The 23,928-nt window shown below is 34.3% G+C and overlaps 1 protein-coding gene across 2 annotated transcripts in view; it reads left to right on the top strand.

Moving 5' to 3' along the window:
• The window catches only part of LOC148956749 (cell adhesion molecule 2-like), a 241,206-nt gene that overhangs the window by 200,617 nt on the left and 16,661 nt on the right, over positions 1-23,928 (top strand). For both annotated transcript variants that reach the window (XM_089087196.1, XM_089087205.1), the window contains exon 6: positions 19,536-19,819. In XM_089087196.1, coding sequence (XP_088943322.1) covers positions 19,536-19,819 — 284 coding nt within the window. The remainder of the gene's footprint in view (positions 1-19,535; positions 19,820-23,928) is intronic.

Below are 23,928 nucleotides of genomic sequence, written 5' to 3' on the forward strand. Positions count from 1 at the left end.
GAATAAAACGAGGATTATTTCAATGTGTATTTTAGATATTTCGGAGACCATTGGTAATGGAACCTTGATTTTTAATCAATTCGAACACCTAAAGTCAAAGGCATGAACAAAAGTTCGAGGTAAGGATTCAGAAAATAAAACAGAAGCATGATCTGCAACTAGAAGCCATTTTGCAACCAGGGTCACAGCAAATACATGGAATCGCAAGCGAAAAATGCGGTTTGGAGAGAAGCCAGAGTGAGAAACACAGTGAGTTCCAGAAGAAAACAATTCCTATAAAATGGATGACTGTTTGATGCTTTAACAGGAATCAAGAATTGAATTTGCGACCGAAATTTTTAACTCAATTATTGTTACTTATTTTATAACTCGTGATTGAAAACAGAATAATGACAAATATACATACATTCTTTAAGCGAGCAACTTGGTGTTTATTTCAAAAATCTTTTTCTTTGAATTATACACCTTTTAGTATTTTTCTTTAGCTGGTTGTATCGAACCCAACCTGTCACCATGACATCAAGATTAAGTTCACTTTATTTCCAATTCGGAGACAAGTAGCAATGAAAATCAATACATTCAAGCTTTCTACGGGCTGAGCGCAAGGACCCAGCCTCGAAATCAGCTAAATATTTTATTTAACTGGCATATTGACTTTTCTCGCCACAAAAATGATCTAAATAGGTCACAACTTAAAGGATTAATATGTATTTTTCTCAGGGGGGCTATACCGAACCGATGGTGACGCCATAACATTATGAAGAAGTATACATTGTCTGCGGTTAGAAGACAAGCGACAATGGGAAACAATATATACAAGCCTGCCATGTAGCCGAACCGAGGAATGTCAGCAAAGCCACTGGGCTGCCGGAGCTATATCCTACTGAACGAGCAACTGCGTATGTTTTCATGTGTAAATTTTTTCTTCAAGACGGCCCTATATTTTTTTTTTTTTTTCAAATCGGTACGCTGTGATTTTTCAGACTAATAAAAGATCTAGATAGGCTAGGTCATGAGTTTGAGATAATTTGCTTACAGGCTTATTTTTTGGGGAAAATCAGTTGAGTGATGTCACATTTATGCACATAAAAAGAGCATAAATTCTGTCACCCCCCTCCTTTCAGCAGTTTTGTATAAGACATACAACAACAAGCATCACAAATGAATCTCAAAATGAAACATAATTGATAATGAAATCTGTGGTTAGAAGAAAAGCAGCAATGAAAATCACATTGATTCCCGAAAAGAAATCCTATATAATGGTTGATTCTTTGGTGTATTAACAAGAAGGAAGAATTAGAATTAGCGGCAGAAATTCTTAATTCAATCGGAATTCTTGATTTTACACCCGGTGACTTAAACTAAAAACTAACGCGATTTTTATGCTAATACATAATTAAAGAATCGAATATATACAAACCAGCCACGTGCCGAATGCTGGGTTACTTGTACTATTTATTATTTTTGTTGTTGTGAATTTGTTATAGTCATTTGATGGAGGCATTTCTTTTGGCAGATCATAGAATTTTCGGTGCATTTTTCAATAATTCATAAATTTTCGGTGTGTTAAAAGTAAATTAGCGAAAAAAGGGCTTTTTTGCATTTTAATACAATTAATTGAAACTATTAAATAAACAAATTAAAAAAGTAATTGTAATTCTAATTTTCAGGCTATGAACGTTCAGATGTTTTGAAAATGAATAGAAATCAATCTCACCGCTAAAAAAACATAAATTATAATACAACTAGGACATAAAACTAGAAACACACACTGGACATACAGGAAAAAGGAGTACATTCATTAGACCCATCCTAGGTCTATTAATTCCTGAAAACTGTGACCTTGTTACGCGTTCGAGGAATATGTAAATATTCCCTGACAATCTTATCCAAGTCAAGAGTAAAATAGCAAGAAATATGGATTTGGCCTTGCTGTTTGTTCTATCATTTTCAGTTGATGCAAGCTTCGCGACAGTCCCTGTGATTAAGTCAAAATAGAATTAAACAGTTTGTTCACTGCAGGCTACGACGTTTTAGCAGTCAGTGCCAAAGATTTTCTCCGAAGATTTTGAAAAGAGGGTTAATAGTTTACAGGAAGACTAATCAACTCAAGTTTGATGATATAGGTCTCAGAAATACCCATATGAGATTGCCACGAAATGAATATCCTTTCCCGCCCAAGTATCCCTTCTGAGATTTTTTTCGAAGGCTGATCAGGTAATCACCGAAAAATGCAACCGATTTTAAGGGAAAGGGCATTGTGGCTTTTTTTAAAAGCCAAAAATGCCCCGTAGTTTATTTTTCTTTGTCCTGAGCAATTTAAAATCTGTGTTTTTGTGAAATCAAAGTTTGAAAAAAAACGCAGAATACTCATTAATTAGAATTCATGTTGTTGAACCCTTGTGTGAAAGAAGAATTAATCATAGGAAACCGCGGAGCAGGTCGTCCGCGGTTGGGGTGGTAGGATGTCGTAAAGAAAGATTTAAAGGAAATGGGAACTTCCTGGGACCGTGTAAAAAGGGAGGCTTTGAATAGATTGGGATAGAGGATGAGTATGCGTAGCTGTGTTGGCCTCAACGTGGCTTGGTGCTGCGGTGAGTTGTTAGTAGTAGTAGTAGTAGTAATCAGTGGAAAAACCTGATCCAAAATATCGAGCAATCAAATCGCTCAGCACTAATTACTTCTGGTCTGGGAAATAGAATGCCCTAATAGAGCACTACATTTTTACCTCAGCTTCTGTCTCTTTATTCTTGTAACTTATTGGATTCATCAGATCCAGTACTGTTTTAATAAATCAATTTTTGACGTTTATAATATGCCAATAACGCTCATCAAATGGTAGCAATGTATTCTTATAGCGAAATATTTAATTAGGGAAGTAAACTGAGTATATGAGTTAATGTCATGGTTAACCAGTTAGGATAACCTTTCAAAAATTGTGTAATCATGTTAGTACACTGCGATTCTAATCTTCTTTCTTCAAGTTAAACATTCCCGTAGTTGTTATTATTTAGTTCTTAGGAAACAAAGTAGCCAAATTGAAATTATTTTATTAACAAAATTGCTAGAACAAACTTTCAATTTGAGATTTATAATTGGTTAGAATATATTGTGGAAAATATTAATCACTATAAAAAATCTTCAAAAGACAAAACGTCAAGTTTAAATTGGACTTTGAAACTCAAAATGTATTTCAAATTAAATTCAACAGCCACACTTCCTTTAAAACTTAGAGAAATATCCAAGTGAAAGCAAAGAGTAACACTGTAACTTTGAAACGTGGCTTTATATGTGACAACAAGGCTCATAAATGAAACCACAAACGAAAATCAAATGAAATCATGCTTACCACAACTTCACGCAAAATACAATGTTCATAATTTACCGAATTGAATTACTCTTGTTCACTATTCCTTGTAAGCAGGAGGGGAATCAAAAAGTTCAGAATTGTAAGTACTAGACGCTGTGTGTGTATACAAAATGCATTTGGATTTATACATTCAGATTGTTTAACAGTTGCAACTGTGTCCGGGTGTCTGCGGTACCTTTTTCCGTGAGGGGAGGGGTTATTTACCCTAGCCATTTTGTGGTGGTGGTCCTGTCAAGCCCCCCCCCCACCTTTATGGCAAATTTGGCACTGCCAAGAGAGAAAGCAGACGGCTGGTCGGCTCCTCCTCTTTAGAGATGTACTTGTTTGCACTGGTCCTCTGTTTTTAATGTTAATCTAGCAAAAAAACAAGACAAGGATAGGAGATAAGCTTGCAAAGTTTGGCTAGCATTTAGGAGATACGGAGACAAACATTTGAATTAATTGTTTTAATTTTTTGTTGACCAGAAAAGACATAATGTTTTTGAACATATTAATTAAACCAGGTGAAGAGGAGGGGAGGGGGTAGTCTTACGGAAAAGAATTTATCCCCTTACCAGAAAAAATACTCTCAAAAGAGAAAACCTCATAGCGAAATTTTTACAAGAGATGGTCAAATTCCCCTCTAGTTGACAAGTTTTTTTCCATCTCAGTGAAAACTACAAGCTTTGCTAAAACCAAAGCTTGTAGTGACAAAGACAGAATATTAGAAATCAATCAAATATAGTTGAATCGAGCCAGAGTTAGTACTCCAATTCGTAGAGTTGATACAAAGCACAGACAAAAAGTAAACGATATGTTTTGTATATGATACGTTATATTACGTACGTTTTATCTGTGCAACAGAGTAGAATCTTCAAGTTTAACTCTGATGGCTTTCCTTTAAATCTTTCTTTACGACATCCTACCACCCCCAACCGCGGACGACCTGCTCCGCGGTTTCTTATGATTAATTCTTCTTTCACACAAGGGTTCAACAACATGAATTCTAATTAATGAGTATTCTGCGTTTTTTTTTTCAAACTTTGATTTCATGAACACACAGATTTTAAATTGCTCAGGACAAAGGAAAATAAACTACGGCGCATTTTTGGCTTTTAAAAAAAGCCACAATGCCCTTTCCCTTAAGATCGGTTGCATTTTTCGGTGATTACCTGATCAGCCTTCGAAAAAAATCTCAGAAGGGATACTTGGGCGGGAAAGGATATTCATTTCGTGGCAATCTCATATGGGTATTTCTGAGACCTATATCATCAAACTTAAGTTGATAAGTCTTCCTGTCAACTATTAACCCTCTTTTCAAAATCTTCGGAGAAAATATTTGGCACTGACTGCTAAAACGTCGTAGCCTGCAGCAAAAAACTGTTTAATTCTATTTTGACTTAGTCACAGGGACTGTCGCGAAGCTTGCATCAACTGAAAATGATAGAACAAACAGCAAGGCCAAATCCATGTTTCTTACTATTTTACTCTTGACTTGGATAAGATCGCCAGGGAAGATTTACATATTCCTCGAGCGCGTAAGAAGGTCACAGTTTTCAGGAGTTAATAGACCTAGGATGGGTCTAATGAATGTACTCCTTTTTCCTATATGCCCAGTGTGTGTTTCTAGTTTTATGTGCTAGTTGTATTATAATTTATGTTTTTTTAGCGGTGAGATTGATTTCTATTCATTCTCAAAACATCTGAACGTTCATAGCCTGAAAATTAGAATTACAATTACTTTTTTAATTCGTTTATTTAATAGTTTCGATTAGTTGTATCAAAATGCACAAAAACCCCTTTTTTGCTAATTTACTTTTAACACGCCGAAAATTTATGAATTATGGAAAAATGCACCGAAAATTCCATGATCTGCCAAAAGAAATGCCTCCATCAAATGACTACAACAAATTCACAACAACAAAAATAATAAATAGTACAAGTAACCCAGCATTTCGCACGTGGCTGGTTTAAATATATTCGATTCTTTAATTATGTACTAGCATAAAAATCGCGTTAGTTTTTAGTTTAAGTCACCGGGTGTAAAATCAAGAATTCCGATTGAATTAAGAATTTCTGCCGCTAATTCTAATTCTTCCTTCTTCTTAATACACCAATGAATCAACCATTATATAGGATTTCTTTTCGGGAATCAATGTGATTTTAATTGTTGCTTTTCTTCTAACCACAGATTTCATTATCAATTATTTTCATTTTGAGATTCATTTGTGATGCTTGTTGTTGTATGTCTTATACAAAACTGCTGAAAGGAGGGGGGGGTGACATAATTTGTGCTCTTTTTATGTGCATAAATGTGACATCAAACAACGGATTTTCCCCCACAAAATAAGCCTGTAAGCAAATTATCTCAAACTCATGACCTAGCCTATCTAGATCTTTTATTAGGGTGAAAAATCACAGCACACCGATTTGAAAAAAAAAATATAGAACCGTCTTGAAGAAAAAATTCACACGTGGAAACAAACGTAGCTGCTCGTTCAGTAGGATATAGCTCCGGCAGCCTGGTGGCTTTGCTGACATTCCTCGGTTCGACTGCATGGCAGGCTTGTATATATTGTTTCCCATTGTCGCTTGTCTTCTAACCGCAGACAATGTATGCTTCTTCATAATGTTATGGCGTCACCATCGGTTCGGTATAGCCCCCCTGAGAAAAATACATATTATTCATTTAAGTTATGACCTACTTAGATCATTTTTGTGGCCAGAAAAGTCAATATGCCAGTTAATAAAAATATGTAGCCGATCTCGAGGCTGGGGCCTTGCGCTCAGCCCGTAGAAAACTTGAATATATTGATTTTCGTTGCTACTTGTCTCCGAATTGGAAATAAAATGAACTTAATCTTGATGTCATGGTGACAGGTTTGGTTCGATACAACCAGTTAAAGAAAAATACTAAAAGGTGTATAATTCAAAGAAAAAGATTTTTGAAATAAACACCAAGTTGCTCGCTTAAAGAATGTATGTATATTTGTCATTATTCTGTTTTTAATCACGAGGTATAAAATAAGTAACAATAATTGGGTTAAAAATTTCTGGCGCAAATTTAATTCTTGATTAATGTTAAAGCATCAAACAGTCATCCATTTTATAGGAATTGTTTTCTTCTGGAACTCACTGTGTTTCTCACTCTGGCTTCTCTCCAAACCACATACTTCACTTGCGATTCCATGTATTCGCTGTTATCCTGGTTGCAAAATGGCTTCTACTTGCAGATCATGCTTCTGCTTTATTTTCTGCATCGTTATCTCCGACTTGTGTTCATGCCTTTGACTTTAGCTGTTCGAACTAATTAAAAATCATGGGTTCCAATACCAATGGCCTCTGAAATATCTAAAATAAACACTGGAATAATCCTCGTTTTATTCTTTAGTTTCAAGCAATTGGGTGGAAGATGGGTTATTTGAGTTGAATTAAGACATTCTGCCATGAATTCAATTCCTCGTTCCTGCTTATCCTTTACACTCACTAAAATAACACATCCCTTACTTAATTTAATTTTCTGAAATATTTAATCTCCGTAATAGCATAATTATCGTGTTATTCCTTAGTTATAGGTGACATTTTCAGTTGCAATTCCAAATGATTTATTGCTGTTTTTTGTTCCGTGCCTTTTTTTATGAAACAGTTTGTGGTAACGAGCTGTAAGTAAGGAGCAACCCGGCTGAATAGTAACCGAAACTCTAAAAAATGGAATTTTGATAATAATAGATATATTGAAAGAATTAGTTTATTATGCTGATTACAAAGATGTAAGTTTCATTAAGTTTACTTTTACCTATCAAAAGCTACGACCCTGAAAAAATTTGTCTTAATTTCGAAAAAAGAGGAAAGTTCCCCTAGAAGTTATAGAATTCGGGGGCAAGGGTTGTTAGTTATGACCTGGGGGTATATAAGGTTTTTTTGGAAAGAATAGTGGCATAAACTTTGGAGGAGGCTCATTTGATTGGAAATTGAAAGTCCTAGCTCCCTTTTCAAGTATCAAATGTGTCAATGGGCTAGTAGCTTCCCCCCCACACACCCTCTTTTCCCAAAATACAGCCAATCAAAATTATGAGACTGCAATTTTTCTCAAAATTCTTTGAAGGTCACATAACAATGCTGCCGTGATTGACACAACCCCTCCGAGCCCGGATGCAAGGGTTTAAGTTAAACCGAGGGGGCATGAATGGTTTTTATTGAGTGAGTGGTCGCATAAACTTTTGAGGACGCTCATTTAATTGGAAGTTGAAGTTTCTAGTTCCCTTTTTAAGAGTCAAAAGTGACCAAAGGGCAACTTGTACCCATCCATGCCCTCTTTTCGCCAAATGCATCCGATCAAAATTTTGAGATACAATTTTCTTCAAAATAGTCCATAGATTATATAACACTGCCTCTGGGATTGACACAACCCCCCAGAGGCCGAAGGCAAAGGTTCTTAGTTATGCCCCGGGGTCATATAAGGTTTTCATGGAAGAGGTTGTTGTATATGCATTGGAGGAGGCTTATTTGATTTGAAATTGAAAATTCTAGTTCCCTTTTTAAGAGTCAGAGGTTATTGGAGGGCAACTAGCCCCCCCCCGTCACGGCCTCACTGTCACAAATGTGTCCTATCAAAATTTTGAGATAACCATTTTGTTTAAAATAGTCTAAAGATCATATAGCAATGCCTACGGGGCCGGTACAACCCCCCAGAGCCTGGAGCAATGGTTGTAATTTATACCCCACGGGCATGTAAGGTTTTTATAAAAGGAGCGTTTGTGTAAACTATGGAGGAGGCTCATTTGATTGGAAATTTAAAGTTCTAGTTCCTTTTCCTAGTTGCCCTTCAATCTTTTTGGTCACTTAAAAAGGGCACTAACAAATTTAATTTCCTTTCGAATGAGCTATTACACACCTCTTTATGATGTTCTGGTCACACCCTAGCCCTGCTAGAAAAAAAAGGGAGACAAATCAGTGCTACCAATGCAAAAAAAGGATTTTCCTTGTTGTTCATTGAGGGGGATTGTAATTTCCTTTTTCAAGGTTTTTAACCATGCTGATTCCAATCGTACAATTTTCATTTTGATCTGACCCCATTTTCGAGGGGTTTCAGGCTATTATGTGAAATCACCATAAATTTCTTTTCGCAATAAACTTTTACTTTTAAGACAAACCTAAATAATAGTTACCATTCCTGAATCACTGTTACATAGCAATTCTTTTTAATAGGTATTTTTTTTTAAAGGTGTTTTTTAACTTTCGGGTACTATGAGCTATTGGTCACTCTTTGCTAAGATGCAGCTACCGCTACAACCATGATTCCCATAGTCGTTCTTGGAATATCGGAGGTGTACCCTTTTGAAAACCTTGGATGCAAAAAGTAACTTTTAGAGAAACTAATTTTGAAAACAGAGTTTTCTGAAATGAGGATTTTCAAGAAAAAGTAAAGAGCTATATAAACTGAAGACCATCAGAAATAAGTCCTATAATAGTTCTAAGACAAAACGACTAGAAACTATTATCAACGAATGAATGAAACCCAAAACGAACAGGAATCAGAGACGACGATATAGCGTTGACTATAGTAAAGGTCATAAGGATTGAAAGTTTTATTACTATTCCCCCTCCCCATAGGCACTTCATATGGAAGAGGTGGTCGTATAAACTTCGGAGGGTGCTCATTCGAATTGAAGTCAGGTTCTAGTGTCCTCTTTAAGAGTCAAAAGTGATTGAAGGCAACTAGACCCTCCCCCCATACCCTCTTTTACCCAATGCATCCGATTAAAGTTTTGAGATTGCCATTTTTTTCAAAATGGTCCAAAGATCATATAACAATGCTCACGGGAGTGACAAAACCCCCCACAGCCCGGGGCAAGGGTTGTAAGTTATGTCCTGGGGGTATATAAGGTTATTATGGAAAAAGTATTGGTATAAACTTTGGAGGAGGCTCATTTGATTGGAAATTGAAAGTCCTAGCTCCCTTTTTAAGTATCAAATGTGTCAATGGGCTAGTAGCCCCCCCCACACATCCTCTTTTCCCCAAATACAGCCAATCAAAATTTTCAGTCTGCGATTTTGCTCAAAATTCTTTAAAGGTCACATAACAATGCTGCCGTGATTGACACAACCCCTCCGAGCCCGGATGCAAGGGTTTTAAGTTATACTAAGGGGGCATAAATGGTTTTTATTGAGAGAGTGGTCGCATAAACTTTTGAGGACGCTCATTTGATTGGAAGTTGAAGTTGCTAGTTCCCTTTTTAAGAGTCAAAAGTGACCAAAGGGCCACTTGTACCCATCCATGCCCTCTTTTCGCCAAATGCATCCGATCAAAATTTTGAGATACAATTTTCTTCAAAATAGTCCATAGATTATATAACACTGCCTCAGGGATTGACACAACCCCCCAGAGGCCGAAGGCAAAGGTTTTAAGTTATGCCCCGTGGTCATATAAGGTTTTCATGGAAGAGGTTGTTGCATAAGCATTGGAGGAGGCTTATTTGATTTGAAATCGAAAATTCTAGTTCCCTTTTTAAAGGTCAGAGGTTATTGGAGGGCAACTAGCCCCCCTCCCTCACGACCTCAAATTCACAAATGTATCCTATCAAAATTTTGAGATAACCATTTTGTTCAAAATAGTCTAAAGATCATATAGCAATGTCTACGGGGTTGGTACAACCTCCAGAGCCTGGAGCAAGGGTTGTAATTTATAGCCCACTGGCATGTAAGGTTTTTATAGAAGGAGTGTTTGTGTAGGAGGAGGCTCATAAGATTGGAAATTTAAAGTTGTAGTTCCTTTTCCATAGGCAGCGCAATAACACTGCCCAAGTAAAGAGCGAAGTTGGTACAATGTATTTTTTTTTCTTAGACCAGTGCACTTCGTATCGAAGGAATTGTCGTAGAAAATTCAAAAGGGCTCATTAGATTGAAAATTGAAAAGACTAGTTCCCTTCTTAATAGTTGAAAGTGATTGGCGGGCAGCCAACACCTCTCCCACATCCATCGTTTCTCCAAACACATCCAATCAAAATTTTGAGATAGCCATTTTGTTCAGCGTAGTTGAAAGGTCCGGAAATTATGTTCTTGGGGATGGCAACCCCCCCCCCAGCCCTCAAGGCAAGAGTTGTAAGTTATGACCTAAGGGCATATAAGGTTCTTAAAGAAAGATTGGTTGTATGAACTTCTGAGGAGGGTCACTGGATTGGTAATCAAAAGTTCTACTACGCTTTTTTAGATTCAAAGTTATCGGAGAGCAGATGACCCCCCTTCCACTACACCTCATATTTTACTGAAAGGCATCTGATAGAAATTTTGCAATGGCCGTTTGTTGTCGTGGAAGCAAAGTTTAAGAATATGATAACATCGGTGGCCGAGGTGGCATTTAGAAAAACGATACATGACAATAGGAATGATTCTTGGTATACAAAAAAAAAACTAACTGAATAGTTGTGGCATACCAGGAGTTTCAAATCAGGAAAGATGTCGACACTGTCATCAAGGAAGAAAAGAAGGCACTGAAAAGCAAAAGATAAAATTATGGCAAAGGGGTTGGGCAACGGTGTGTTTAGATATTTACGTCGAGGTCAACAGACATGAAGGGGAGGGGGACATCCCAACTTGTGGCCTAAGAGGGAAGATATAACGTCAGCTAATGCAACGAAGAACGGTTATGTGCTACTTATGGAATTAAAGAAGCAATATGGGACATTTTTTTCGACGTGTGGCAACAACGATGTCATAGGTATATATTGGAGGAGAAGGTGAGGGATTATACCTTTTTATGAGTTGCTTCTTTCGTTTTTTTCGCTTGGTTTTCTTTCTTTTTTGTAATCAATAGGCCAAACGGCTTTAGGGTTGGAATAAATCCCATCTTATTCCTAGCTACTATTTTGTTATCTTCCGCTATTTTACATACTCGTGTTCTAAGAATATTTCACCCATGCCGTACATTACCAAATTCTAAACTCTAAGAAAACGATTTATGCTGGAAAATATGCACTTTTAAGATGTTGCATATTTTCACTACTAAATTTTTTTCTGTTGCTGAAAAACAATAAAATAAGAAAAACAATTAACGAAACCTTTCTGAATAATCTTCTGCTTCATAATGCAGTTCTTTCAATGGTAAAGAAAACATTTTAACCTGGAAAATACACATTTTTAATATTACTTTCTTGGTTTATTATTTTTATTATTCTAAAATTTTTAATGTTCTTTAAAAATATTAGAGTCAAATCGTAAGCAAAAATACCGAAACTTCAGACAGGTGCACGCCCAAGTATAGGATGATTTTTCTTACTGAAGGAGAGTGGCGAATCTGGCGAAAGATTTGAGATATATTAACACTGTGAACTTTAACTAACAAAAATAAATGAGTCTAATTAGCGTCAAACCAATTACAGTTTCGAACTTAAATGAAGTTGAAAACATGAAGACACCTGAAATGAATTTAAAAATCAAGATACGTGGGAGCCACCGAACCTTTTTTTGCAGCCTCAATTTTACAGCATATCGGTAAGGCTAAACTTTTTTTTCATCAGGCCATTGTAGGTTTTAATCCCTTGTCTGTAAATCCTTAGGAAAGAGATACATTGGGTACAAATGATCCGGTTTATTGAATATGAAAATCATAATTCTGTTCCAAGCAGTCCAATATTGTCAACCAAATGAAACACATTGAGTTAATGAACCAATGGGCTCAACGTCATCTATTTGTAATAAAAAGAGAGGTCAGCTGCCCCAAAGCTATTTTTGTACATTTAGGTATACTGGACTCAGACACATAAGCTTGTAAGTTTTAGACAAGGATTACAAGAATATTCGGGTCAGCAAAATAGTAGCTGGATTTTTTTTATGCTGAACGTGAACATGGTCAATTTCTCTTTAAAGCGTATAATTCTTTAACTATTAGGCGATTACTCTTTGGCTATCATCCATTTGAATTAAAGCAGTCAGGTTGCCTGGAAATCCTGAAAGAATTTGGTCAGTATAGTCAACTCGTCCAATAGGAGGCCCGTTTTTTAGCACTAAGATCTTATATCTAAGACCTTACATCTTTCTGCAAAGATTATCGTTTTTTAAATCATCTTTGTTCTAAGATCTTACAGCTCACTGGTGTCAGCAAAAAGTGCGAAGACCGCCACTGTTCTCCCACATAGAACAATGATGATTCACCCATCATTGTTCTCAGACCGCTGATCAGAGCAGAATGATGAAAGACGTTTGCACAAAAAACGACCAAAGATGTAAGATCTTTGTTAAAAGATTTCACCTTTAAGCGTTTTCTGACGAAAGATGTAAGATCTTAGCACATTGATGAGTTAAAAAACGCCCCTAGGGATTTGCCTATAAATAACACGTCGGTCGGAAGTTATTGTTGCGTTCTATTATTTCTTGGTTCTTACACAGAAATACATAATAATTTCAATTGGGTATTTCTTTGTAGATGAACAAGGTAAGATAGGATTTATCTAAAAAATGGCTATCAATAGCCCGGCTGGACCGAATTCGCATTTCAGAGTAAAAAACAAAACAAAAAAAATAGAATAACATAAAAAAAGGTTTAAAACAATCAGAAACATAAAACTGACAAACGAATACGACAGAAGAGGAAAAATCATAAGGATTTTTTTAAATACACATTTAATAATTAGTCTAGCAACATGAGGTAAGATGTTGTCATGCAGAAAAACCATATATTTATACCGGCCGTATATTCTGACTATGTTTCGTCGAACAGCTCAAAAATGCATCTTGTTGACCTAGCAGCGAAGAGGATTTGGCGGTCGGAATTTTCATCAAAGGTTGTTGGATTGAAGCCAGTTCCAGTCAACAATAGCGATGTGAAGCCCAAAACTTTTTTTTGTTTAGCTCTGAAGCAATATTTTGGAACCGAAAAATCGTCGTTAAACATTTCTCAGCAGTTACTCATACGGCACTCAATTTCAAGGCTTTCGGAAGTCCAAATGGATACAGAGACTTAAAAATCATTGGTTGTATCAAAAACAAAGGCTTTCAAGCTCTGCTTAACTTTTATGTCAGTCTTCAGTGAATATAGTCTCCCATTTTTTATCATCAAAACTTCTCAATCGTCTAGGGCGTTGTTTTTCTGTCCCTTCAATTCTTTAGCTTCCAATTGTTTATCTTCAAAGTTTTTCACTTGTCAAGGTTGTTGTTTGTCTGTCGTCTCAAAATCACCGCTTTTCAAGCATCAAAACCAAACCTCATTATATTTTAATCAATGTACTCTGTTCACCATAAATTCGCGGCAACGACTACTACAGCCTCACTTTTTTTTTCCAATAAAGATGAATAGCAAAATTTTCTTCAAATTCTGCTTGTTTAGAACATAGACTGTTATTTTTGCAGAGTAAAAAAAAAAAAAAAAAAAAAAAAAAAAAAAAAAAAAAACTAAAGAAACTAAAAACACTTTGGCAAACTAACCGTACTAAAAACCAAAGCCACATTATATAATGCAAAATTGAAGGTAGTAAAACTACGATCAAACACAAAATATCAAAAGCTGTGCTATCTCTGACAAATCTCTTTTTCATGACATGCACCCTATAGCTTTTTATAACAAATTAACTGCTAGACATGGTTCACTAAATCATTATTAATTAAAATAAAATGGTCAAAACTAGCAAAGAAAAATTAGGTTGAAAAAGATAAAAAATAAAAATATCTTTTTATTATTGACGGGATGGGTTTAAGGCTGGAAGAGGGTGGACTTTTTCAAAAGGTAACTATTTTCAGTTCTTTTAGGGAAGAAGGAAAAGGGGAGATTCTTGGAACCAGTGTTAACGGAATGACATATTAGTATTGCCAAGCAAAGGCATGTTAATAGTTGCATCAAGTAAATATAACAATGGGTATTAACCCTTCTAAAAAGTGAATTGGCACTACTGTGTTTTCACTTGAAAGATAAACTCAACGACGATCACAAAATAAAAAATAATAAGATAAAACTAAAACGGATAGGGAACGAACGTCATAAAATAAAAAAATAATATATAGCTAAAAGGAATAGCGTGAGAAACAAGGAAAACAAAAACCTGTTCAAAATTGGAGTATCAAATACTTTTTTGTACAATTTTTCTTTACAGGAGATAGCATAATTGAATAATCCTTTAGAAAACGGACAACCCTTTTCAACCTTTTCAATGATATTCTTTGATATTCAATCCAAGATGAGCTGAAAAATAAGTTAAAGAGTTAAAAAAATAGGATTCAAAGGATAGGATTGGCCCACCCTCCATATTATCATAGGCAGCGCAATAGCGCTGCCTAAGTAAAGAACGATGTTGGCTCAATGTATTATTTTTTTTCCATACCAGGGCACTTCGTATCGAAGGAATTGTCGAAGAAACTTCAAAAAGGGCTCATTCGATTGGATATTGGAATGACCAGTGACATTTTTAATAGTCTAAAGTTATTGGAAGGCAGCTAACACCCCTTCCACACCCTCCATTTCCCCAGACACATCCGATCAATTTTTTGAGATAGCCATTTTGTTCAGCGTAGTTGATTTTCAGAATGAAATTAAGTTTTTGAGGATGACACTCCCCAACAGCCCCCAGGGCAAGGGTTGTAAGTTATGCCCTGGGGGCATATAAGGTTTTTATAGAAAGATTTGTCGCAAAAACTTCAAAAAAGGCTCATTCAATTGGAAATTAAAATGGCTAGTGACCTTTTTAATAGTCAAAAGTGATTTGAGGGTAAATAACCCCCCTCTCACGCCCATCATTTTCCCAGACACATCCAATCAAAATTTTGAGATAGCCATTTTGTTAAACGTATTTCAAAGTTTGAGTAAATAGGTCTTTAAGGATGAAAAACCCCCAACAGCCCTCGGGACAAGGGTTATAAGTTATGTCCTGGGGGCATATAAGCTTTTTTTATAGAAAGCGTTGTCGTAAAAACTTCAAAAGGATTCATTTGATTGGAAATTGAAACGGCTAGTGCCCTTTTCAATAGTCGAAAGTTATTGGATGGCAAGTAACCCCCCTCTTACGCCCAACATTTCCCCAAACACATCCAACCAAAATTTTGAGATAGCCATTATGTTCAACGAAGTTTAAAAGTCCGCAAATTATGTCTTTGAGGATGACAACCCCCTTACAGTCCTCAGGTCAAGGGTTGTAAGTTATGCCCTGGGCTATATAAGGTTTTAATAGAAAGTGTTGTCGTAGAAGCTTCAAAAAAGGCTCATTCGCTTGGAAATTGAAAGGGCTAGTGCCCTTTTCAATAGTCGAAAGTGATTGGAGGGCAAATAACCCCCCTCTCACGCCCACCTTTTTCCCAAACATATCCAATCAAAATTTTGAGATAGCCATTTTGTTCAACGTAGTTCAAAGTTTTGGAAACTAGGTCTTTGAGGATGACAAACCCCCAACAGCCCTCAGGGCAAGGGTTATAAGTTATGTCCTGGGGGCATATAAGGTTTTTTTTATAGAAAGCGTTGTCGTAAAAACTTCAAAAGGATTCATTTGATTGGAAATTGAAACGGCTAGTGCCCTTTTCAATAGTCGAAAGTTATTGGATGGCAAGTAACCCCCCTCTTACGCCCAACATTTCCCCAAACACATCCAACCAGAATTTTGAGATAGCCATTACGTTCAACGAAGTTTAAAGGTCCGAGAATTATGTCTTTTAGGATGACAGCCCCCTTACAGCCCTCAGGTCAAGGGTTTTAAGCTATGCCCTGGGCTATATAAGGTTTTAATTGAAAGTGTTGTCGTAGAAACTTCAAAAAGGCCTCATTCGATTGGAAATTGAAAGGGCTAGTGCTCTTTTTAATAGTTGGAAGTGATTGGATGGCAACTAACTCCCCTCTCATGCCCACCATTTCCCCAAACACATCCAATCAAAATTTTTAGATAGCGATTTTCTTTAACGTAGTTGAAAGTTCTGGAAATTAGGTCTTTGAGGATGACAGCCCCCCCCCCCCAGTCCTCAGGGTAAGGGTTGAAAGTTATTCCCTCGGGGCATATAAGGTTTTATTGAAAGTGTTGTCGTAGAAACTTCAAAAGGGCTCATTTAATTGAAAATTGAAAGGGCTAGTGCTTTTTTAATAGTTGAAAGTGATTGGAGAGCAGCTAACGCCCAACCTCTCACGCCCACCATTTTCCCAAACACATCCAATCAAAATTTTGAGATAGCCATTTTGTTTAATGTAGTTGAAAGTTCTGGAAATTAGGTCTTTTAGGTTGACAACCCCCCCCCCCACAGCCCTCAGGAAAAGGGTTGTAATTTATGCCCTGGGGACATATGAGGTGTTTATAGAAAGTATTGTCGTAGAAACTCAAAAAGGGTTCATTCGATTGGAAATTGAAAGGGCTAGTGCCCTTTTTAATAGTCGAAAGTGATTGGAAGGCTTGGCATTTTTATAGTAAAGATTGATGTGGGTACAATTTTTTTTTTTTTTTTTTTTTTTCTTTTTTTTTTTTTTTTGTTTAGACCAGGGCACTTCGTATCGAGGAAGTTGTCTTAGGAACTTCAGGGCTCATTTGAAAAGGCCTCATTCAATTGAAAATGGAAAGGGCCAATGTCCTTTTTAATAGTCGAAAGTAATTGGAGGGCAACTAGTCCACCTCCCACGCCCACCTTCCAATTTTCCATTATGTTTAAAAACTAAATGTTGTCTTAAAATTATATCATAATGCACTGTGTTAATGCTAATTCCAAATATGGCATCTCAGCAATATCCCATGAACGACTGGGGGTATTATGCTCAAACTGTCGGGGCTACTTCCGCACTTAAAATTTAACCAAATCAAAATAGAGTAAGTGTATCCAAGCTATCAAAGAAAGTAAACAGACTTTTTTTGCGAAAGGTATCAAGTTTTCTATTTCAGGTCAACTAGAGCAGGTATAAAACTAAATTAAACACTATTATTTGTGTCCAGATTTTTAAAAGTGTGTATTCTGTTAAAACTTACTGAAAATTTTTCTCCAGCATACAAATAGCAGGCCAAACTATAAAGTCTTAAAAAAATCAAAAGATTTAAAGAATTAATTTCTTTTTCCCTGAAAAGACTAAAAAACGAACAGAAATTAATTAAAAAAAAAACTTTTTCCACAAAATAAGTTTTTCAAAGAAAATTAAAGAACTCCATTAAACCAAAAATGAGCAAACATAAAATCAAATAATCTACCAAGCGTGAAACTACCACAAATCAGCATCGATAAATAAATGAAACCCAAAACCAGCATAAATTACAATAAATAACCGGGTCAAACTCAAAACGAACAGAAATTAACATGAGTAGGGCTCAAAACCCCTATGCCTTTCCAAGGCCAGTAAAGTGCAAATTATGTTTTGGCCTTGGGAAGCCATAGGGGTTTTGAGCCCTACCCATGTTAATTTCTGCTCGTTTTGAGTTAGTTGTTATTTTGGTTAGGTTATTTTAGAGTACGTATTTAATAAATATATGCTATACTTTACCCCCCCCCCCCCAAATTTGCAAATAAATATCCCAAATTTGTTTCTAACCTATTATATTTTTTCATATTTTGTTTTATTTCATTAGCATTAACCAAACTTCACTTTTCGAGTATTTATTATATTACCGACAAGTACTATTTTCCTAATATGCATTTAAAATAATCATATTTAACATAGCCCTTATTATATAAAACCATAGAAATGACAATATATATATATATATATATATATATATATATATATATATATATATAATATATATATATATATATATATATATATATATATATAAAAATATATATATATATATATATATACATAATATATATATATATATATATATATATATATATATATATATATATATATACACACACACACACACACACACAATATATATATATATATATATATATATATATATATATATATATATATATATATATATATATATATATATATATATATATATATATATATATATATATATATATATATATATATATATATATATATATATATATATATATATATATATATATATATATATATATATATATATATATATATATATATATATATATATATATTATGCCACTGAATATTGCTTGAATTGTGAAATTTAATTAGTTGGTTTTACATTTTTTTTTTCATTAAAAGAGCCAAATTATTTTGAAGGAATGGGATATAATCGGCATATTTACTGTAATTCTTGAAGCCAAAGCTTAATTTAATCTTAGCCTCAAGACTAACGAGACCATTTAGTCTTAATTTGCCATCAAACTCTTTGCTGGATTTTGGTGCTGGATTTTAAGCATTTTGTATTTTAGTAGATCAATCTTTGTATTCTAAATCACATAGAAACAAAGAGGAAAACAAAAGAGGAAGATTGCCAGGCTAAAGAAAATGCTAATATTTTTAGGAGGAATAGTGAACCATAAGCTAAAATGAACATAAGACAAAGCTAAATATTTTTAAGAAAGTTCTCCCAGTGGCTTGCCATCAGCAATTGCCTTTTCCTTCTTCTACCGTTTGCCAAATGTTACCTCTCTTATTTTCTGCCAAGAGATGTTATCTCAAATCTTTATGGTTGAGTTTGTTGACGGTAACAGTACGGAGAAGGCAATTCTACACACTCTTTGGAACCAAGAGCTATCGTAAACTTTTTCTTCTCTTGTTAATGCTTTCAGATTTTTATCAGACTTTTGTTTTTACATCTAATAGGGTGATCTGGAAAGATTATTCAAAGTAGCAAATTTGCTAATTAGGTTTTAACAATTATTTTATTACTTTTTATTTTTATATGGATTTTATTATTAGATTTTAGCAGTATTTTTGTTATTATTCTGCAATAAAAATAAAATGATTTTTTATAAAACAATTTTACCAGCCTATTGTTTTATGCGCTATTGTACATGTTTTGAAACGTGCAATGACTCCAAAAAGAGCTAGAACCTCTTGAATATTCTTCAAGATAAAACTAGGGTAAGCTTTTGATTAGATCATTTTGGATTAATCCATTATTCATTTTGCCAGTCCTCACATCGATGTATCAAGCCTTATTTACTTCAATAGAAATATCAAATGTTGAAACGAACCCAGGCTCCCTCTGAAGAGATAGCTCCCTCTCAGCATGGCTTCTGCTGCTACATTATACTGCTTAAAACCAGTCACTAAATCAAATTGTGTTTTTGCTTTTGTTTTCCTAGTGCTTTCAAGGAGTATTTCACTAATTGTAAATATTAAATAATTACATAAATTTAGGTTGATCGGAGCTACCTTCGTCAGTATCCCATAGAAGAAGTTGAAGAGACCGGACTTCAGTCCATAACTTTGGGGCTTCAATTCAAAGTTCGGCAAAAACATTTCAAGCGTGGAGGGCTTAAAATTAAGTGCTTAGCAGAGTTGGCAGCTCTTTACTGGCGAAGTGACGAAAGGAGTGCAGAACCAGCTGCGATGAGGTCTTCGTATGATTTCCATGAACACAAGGCCTACGCAGAAGTCTCACCGACTACGCGAAGACTCAAGATACTGGTTTTTCAATATTGGTAAGATGCTTGTCAAAAGCTTTGCTTTGCCACCCGGCTTCTTTCTCCAATCCCTTGTCTCGCCCCAAAAGAAAAACTACGGGTCTGAGTATTTTAATTTATAAGAATTGATAGTATTTTAGCAGAATTGCACGACTATTTTAAATATCAGAATTGCTAATTAATATCACTAACTTAATATCAGCTTTGAGCTTAAACATTCGAAGCGTTTTTGATCACATTAAAAAAAAGCATAAAATTATCTACGTCCTATATTCTTTGTATATTTTTAAATCTATTCCTTGACATTATTTTAATAGCACTATGATTTGACGTACAAAGTTTTCAATCGTTGTCGGTCGTGCAAAGTTTTAGTTGATTTTATTTTTTTATATTTTTCTACAATATTTCAGAAATACAGCTGAAGAGGAATAAGAAACAATGAAAAAAAAGTAAGATTGACAATTTAAGCTAAGCTAAAGTGGCATTATTTTGGTTCATTAGCCCTAAAATCTGTAGGATATTAGTTTTTATTTTGCTCCTTACACATCATGCAAAGTTAATATCAGCAATAGCAATAGCAATAAAAACTGTTTACTAATAAACAAATAACAAAATAAGAAGTTGAGGGATCATAATTAAGAAAATTATTGTTGAGATTATAACTAAATAAATATTTCCAGGTAATACAACCTTATACACTCATTTTAAATATCTTAACGATTCTGTTTATTTCAAAAAATAATCAAAAAACTGAACTGTTTTAACTTTCCTCACAAAGAGCTCAATAACCCGTAACTTAAAATGTCAAGGAAATCAAAATAAATACATCTTCGACCCCTCCATATATATATACACACACACACACACACACACACACACACACACACATATATATATATATATATATATATATATATATATATATATATATAGGTATATATATATATATATATATATATATATACATATATATATATATATATATATATATATATATATATATATATATATATATATATATATATATATATATATATATATATATATATATATATATATATATATATATATATATATATATATATATATATATATATATATATATATATATATATATATATATATATATATATATATATATATATATATATATATATATATATATATATATATATAGTATATAGTATATATATATATATATATATATATATATATATATATATATATATATATATATATATATATATATATATATATATATATATATATATATATATATATATATATATATATATATATATATATATATATATATATATATATATATATATATATATATATATATATATATATATATATATTGGGTCTATTTATCATTGAGAATTACGGTTTTCTAAGATTTATTTTTGTTGTTACAACATTAAAAATTCTTTAAAAATTGCAACTACTGACTCTTACTTGATTTTATTAGACACATATAGCTGTGTAAATTTCCGCAAATACAAATTAAAAAGATTAGGGTTCATTTTTACTGTCCTTGGTAATTCAAGAAAAAACAAGTTGCACAAAAAAATACTCCGACAAAAAATAGAAACAGCAAGAAAGCTTCAATTGTTCAACATATGCAAAATAATGCAAAAAAGAAGAAGTGATAAGGATATTAGAAGAAAGCAAAATATAGTATGATCTAAATAAGGATTAAAACCTACTATCCGATCCACTGGTTCCACTCCGATCACTTTTGACTCTTAATAAGGGAACTAGAACGTTCAGTTTCCAATCAAATGAGCCTTTTCCAAAGCTTATACAACCACCCCTTCCATAAACATCTTATATGTTAACAATAGATAACTAGGATTCCTTATAGCCTTTGCCCCAGGGACTGGGGAGGGTGTCAACCCTGAAGTCATAGTTGTTTCGCCTTGGACTATTTTGAACAAAATGGATATCTAAAAATTTTGATCTGAAACATTTGGGGAAAAGGGGGCAAGGGGGAGGCATCTTGCCCTCCAATCAGTTTTGACTCTAAAAAGGGAACTAGAATTTTAAATTTCCAATCAAATGAGCCTCCTCGAAAATCTATAACCACCCCTTCCGTAAAGACCTTATATGTTAACAATGAGCAACTACCATAACTTATAGCCCATGCTCTGGGGGCCTCGGTTGATGTCAACTACGAAGGCTTATTTATGTTAACTTTGGACTATTTTGAACAAAATCTCTATCCCAAAATTTTGATCGGACGCATTTTGGGGAGGGGGGGGGTAGGTGCAAGAGGGGGGGTTGTTGGTCTCTGGTCATATTTGACTCTTAAAAGAGAACTAGAACTTTCAATTTCCAATCAAATGAGCCTCCTACAAAAGTCTATACCACTACCTATTACAGAAACATCATATATGCCTCGAGGCATGACAAACAACCCTTACCCACAGGCTTGGAGGTTGTGTCAGCCCTGGAGGCAGTGTTATATTCTTTTGAACAAGACGGCTGTCTCAAAATTTTAAATGAATGTAGTAGGGAGAAAGAGAGTGTGGGGAGGCTAGCTGCCCTCCGGTCACTATAATTCTTAAAAAGTGGATTACACTTTCAATTTACAATCAAATAACCTTCCTACAAAGTTCATACGACCGTAAAAAAACTTATATGCTCCCGGGACATGACTTACAACCCTTGCCCCTTGGCTCTGGGGTTTTGTGTTAACCCCGGAGGCATTCTTACGTAATCTTTGGATCATTTTGAACAAAAAACAATCTCAAAATTTCGATAGGATGCATTTTAGTAAAAGAGAGGGGGGCTAGTTGCACTCCGAGAATTCCAAAACTAATAGAAATTACAACAAATAACCGAGTCAAACTCAAAACAAGCAGAAATTAACATTAGTAGGACTGACAACCCCCATGCCTTCTCAAGACCAGAACATAATTTGTACTTGGCTGAAAAATAAACAAATGAATGTGCATTATCAATTTAATATACATATGCATATATTTGTTCCTTAAAGTCTTTTTTATTTCAAAATTAAAAAAAAAGCAAAAACGTTTAAATTGGCACTTAAAAAGAATGAATACATTTATTTCAGTACTTTGAAAAGAAATTAATTTCAAACTAAGATAACTGGGGCAGAGATTCACTAATGTTTAATGTCAGAACTTTTATCCCAGATAAGTGTGTCTTAATGAAATATAGAAACATAAAAATTGTAACTTAGAATATATATAAATTTCGAAGACAGCCCGATATTTTTTAAATTTTTTTCGTAACAACATTTTGAGTGTAAATTAGTGATCTAGATAGGTCGCAACTTTGGGAAAATTAGTTTCCCCCTCTCAGCACCCGTAATTTATTTTTCAATATTGTTTCTGAAATTAAAGACTTAAAATCCAGAAAAAATGTCAGAACAAAGCTTGACAGTCGAAGAAGGATGAGTGAATATCAATCTCGTCATTGCTATTCTTAAAGTTTCCGATCCGAGTTAATTTTGCATGGATTTTTTGTCATTTTCTAATTCATTAGCTGCCTTGGAGGGTAAATGAACCTTGCAAATTGAGAGAACAGGTCAATTGAACTTTAAAAGTGATCTTAGCAAGATATTCAACTAAAGATAATATTATTGTTTTTACCGGAGTCGTAGTAAAGTTAGTTTGTTTTCCTCTGTATAGCTCAGAGGCACCAATTGACGAATTGACTGGTTAAAAAAGAATTTTCGTCTCCTTGGATAGTGCAAATACACTTACCAAAAATAAACTTACCGAAAATGAATTTTCAAATAAACTCAAATAGCCATATTCAGACTTAGGACAAGCAGAAATAAGCGTTAGAATGATTCGAACTTAAAACGGTACCTGGTTCATGATTAATAAGCCAATCTTTTTCAACTGACAAACCAGGCATTCAAATTGGCGTATTGGCGTCGTTACTACTTTTTCTATGGAGTTTGACGAATGCATACTTTTAAAATCACAACTATGCCTACTGTATAATGAAAAAACCGTCTGAAATAATGGAGGTTTATTTTTTTCGGAGAAAAAATTGTTAGAAAAGAATAGTTTCTGTCGCGAAGCGTGATTAATTATTAAATACATCACTAGAAAGTGAATATACCTTATATTTGCCTCTTGAATACACAT

The sequence above is a fragment of the Artemia sp. Qi Xiang Cuo genome, chromosome 1, assembly GCF_049724085.1.
Source record: "Artemia sp. Qi Xiang Cuo chromosome 1, ASM4972408v1, whole genome shotgun sequence".
NCBI classification, from domain to species: Eukaryota; Metazoa; Arthropoda; class Branchiopoda; order Anostraca; family Artemiidae; genus Artemia; species Artemia sp. Qi Xiang Cuo.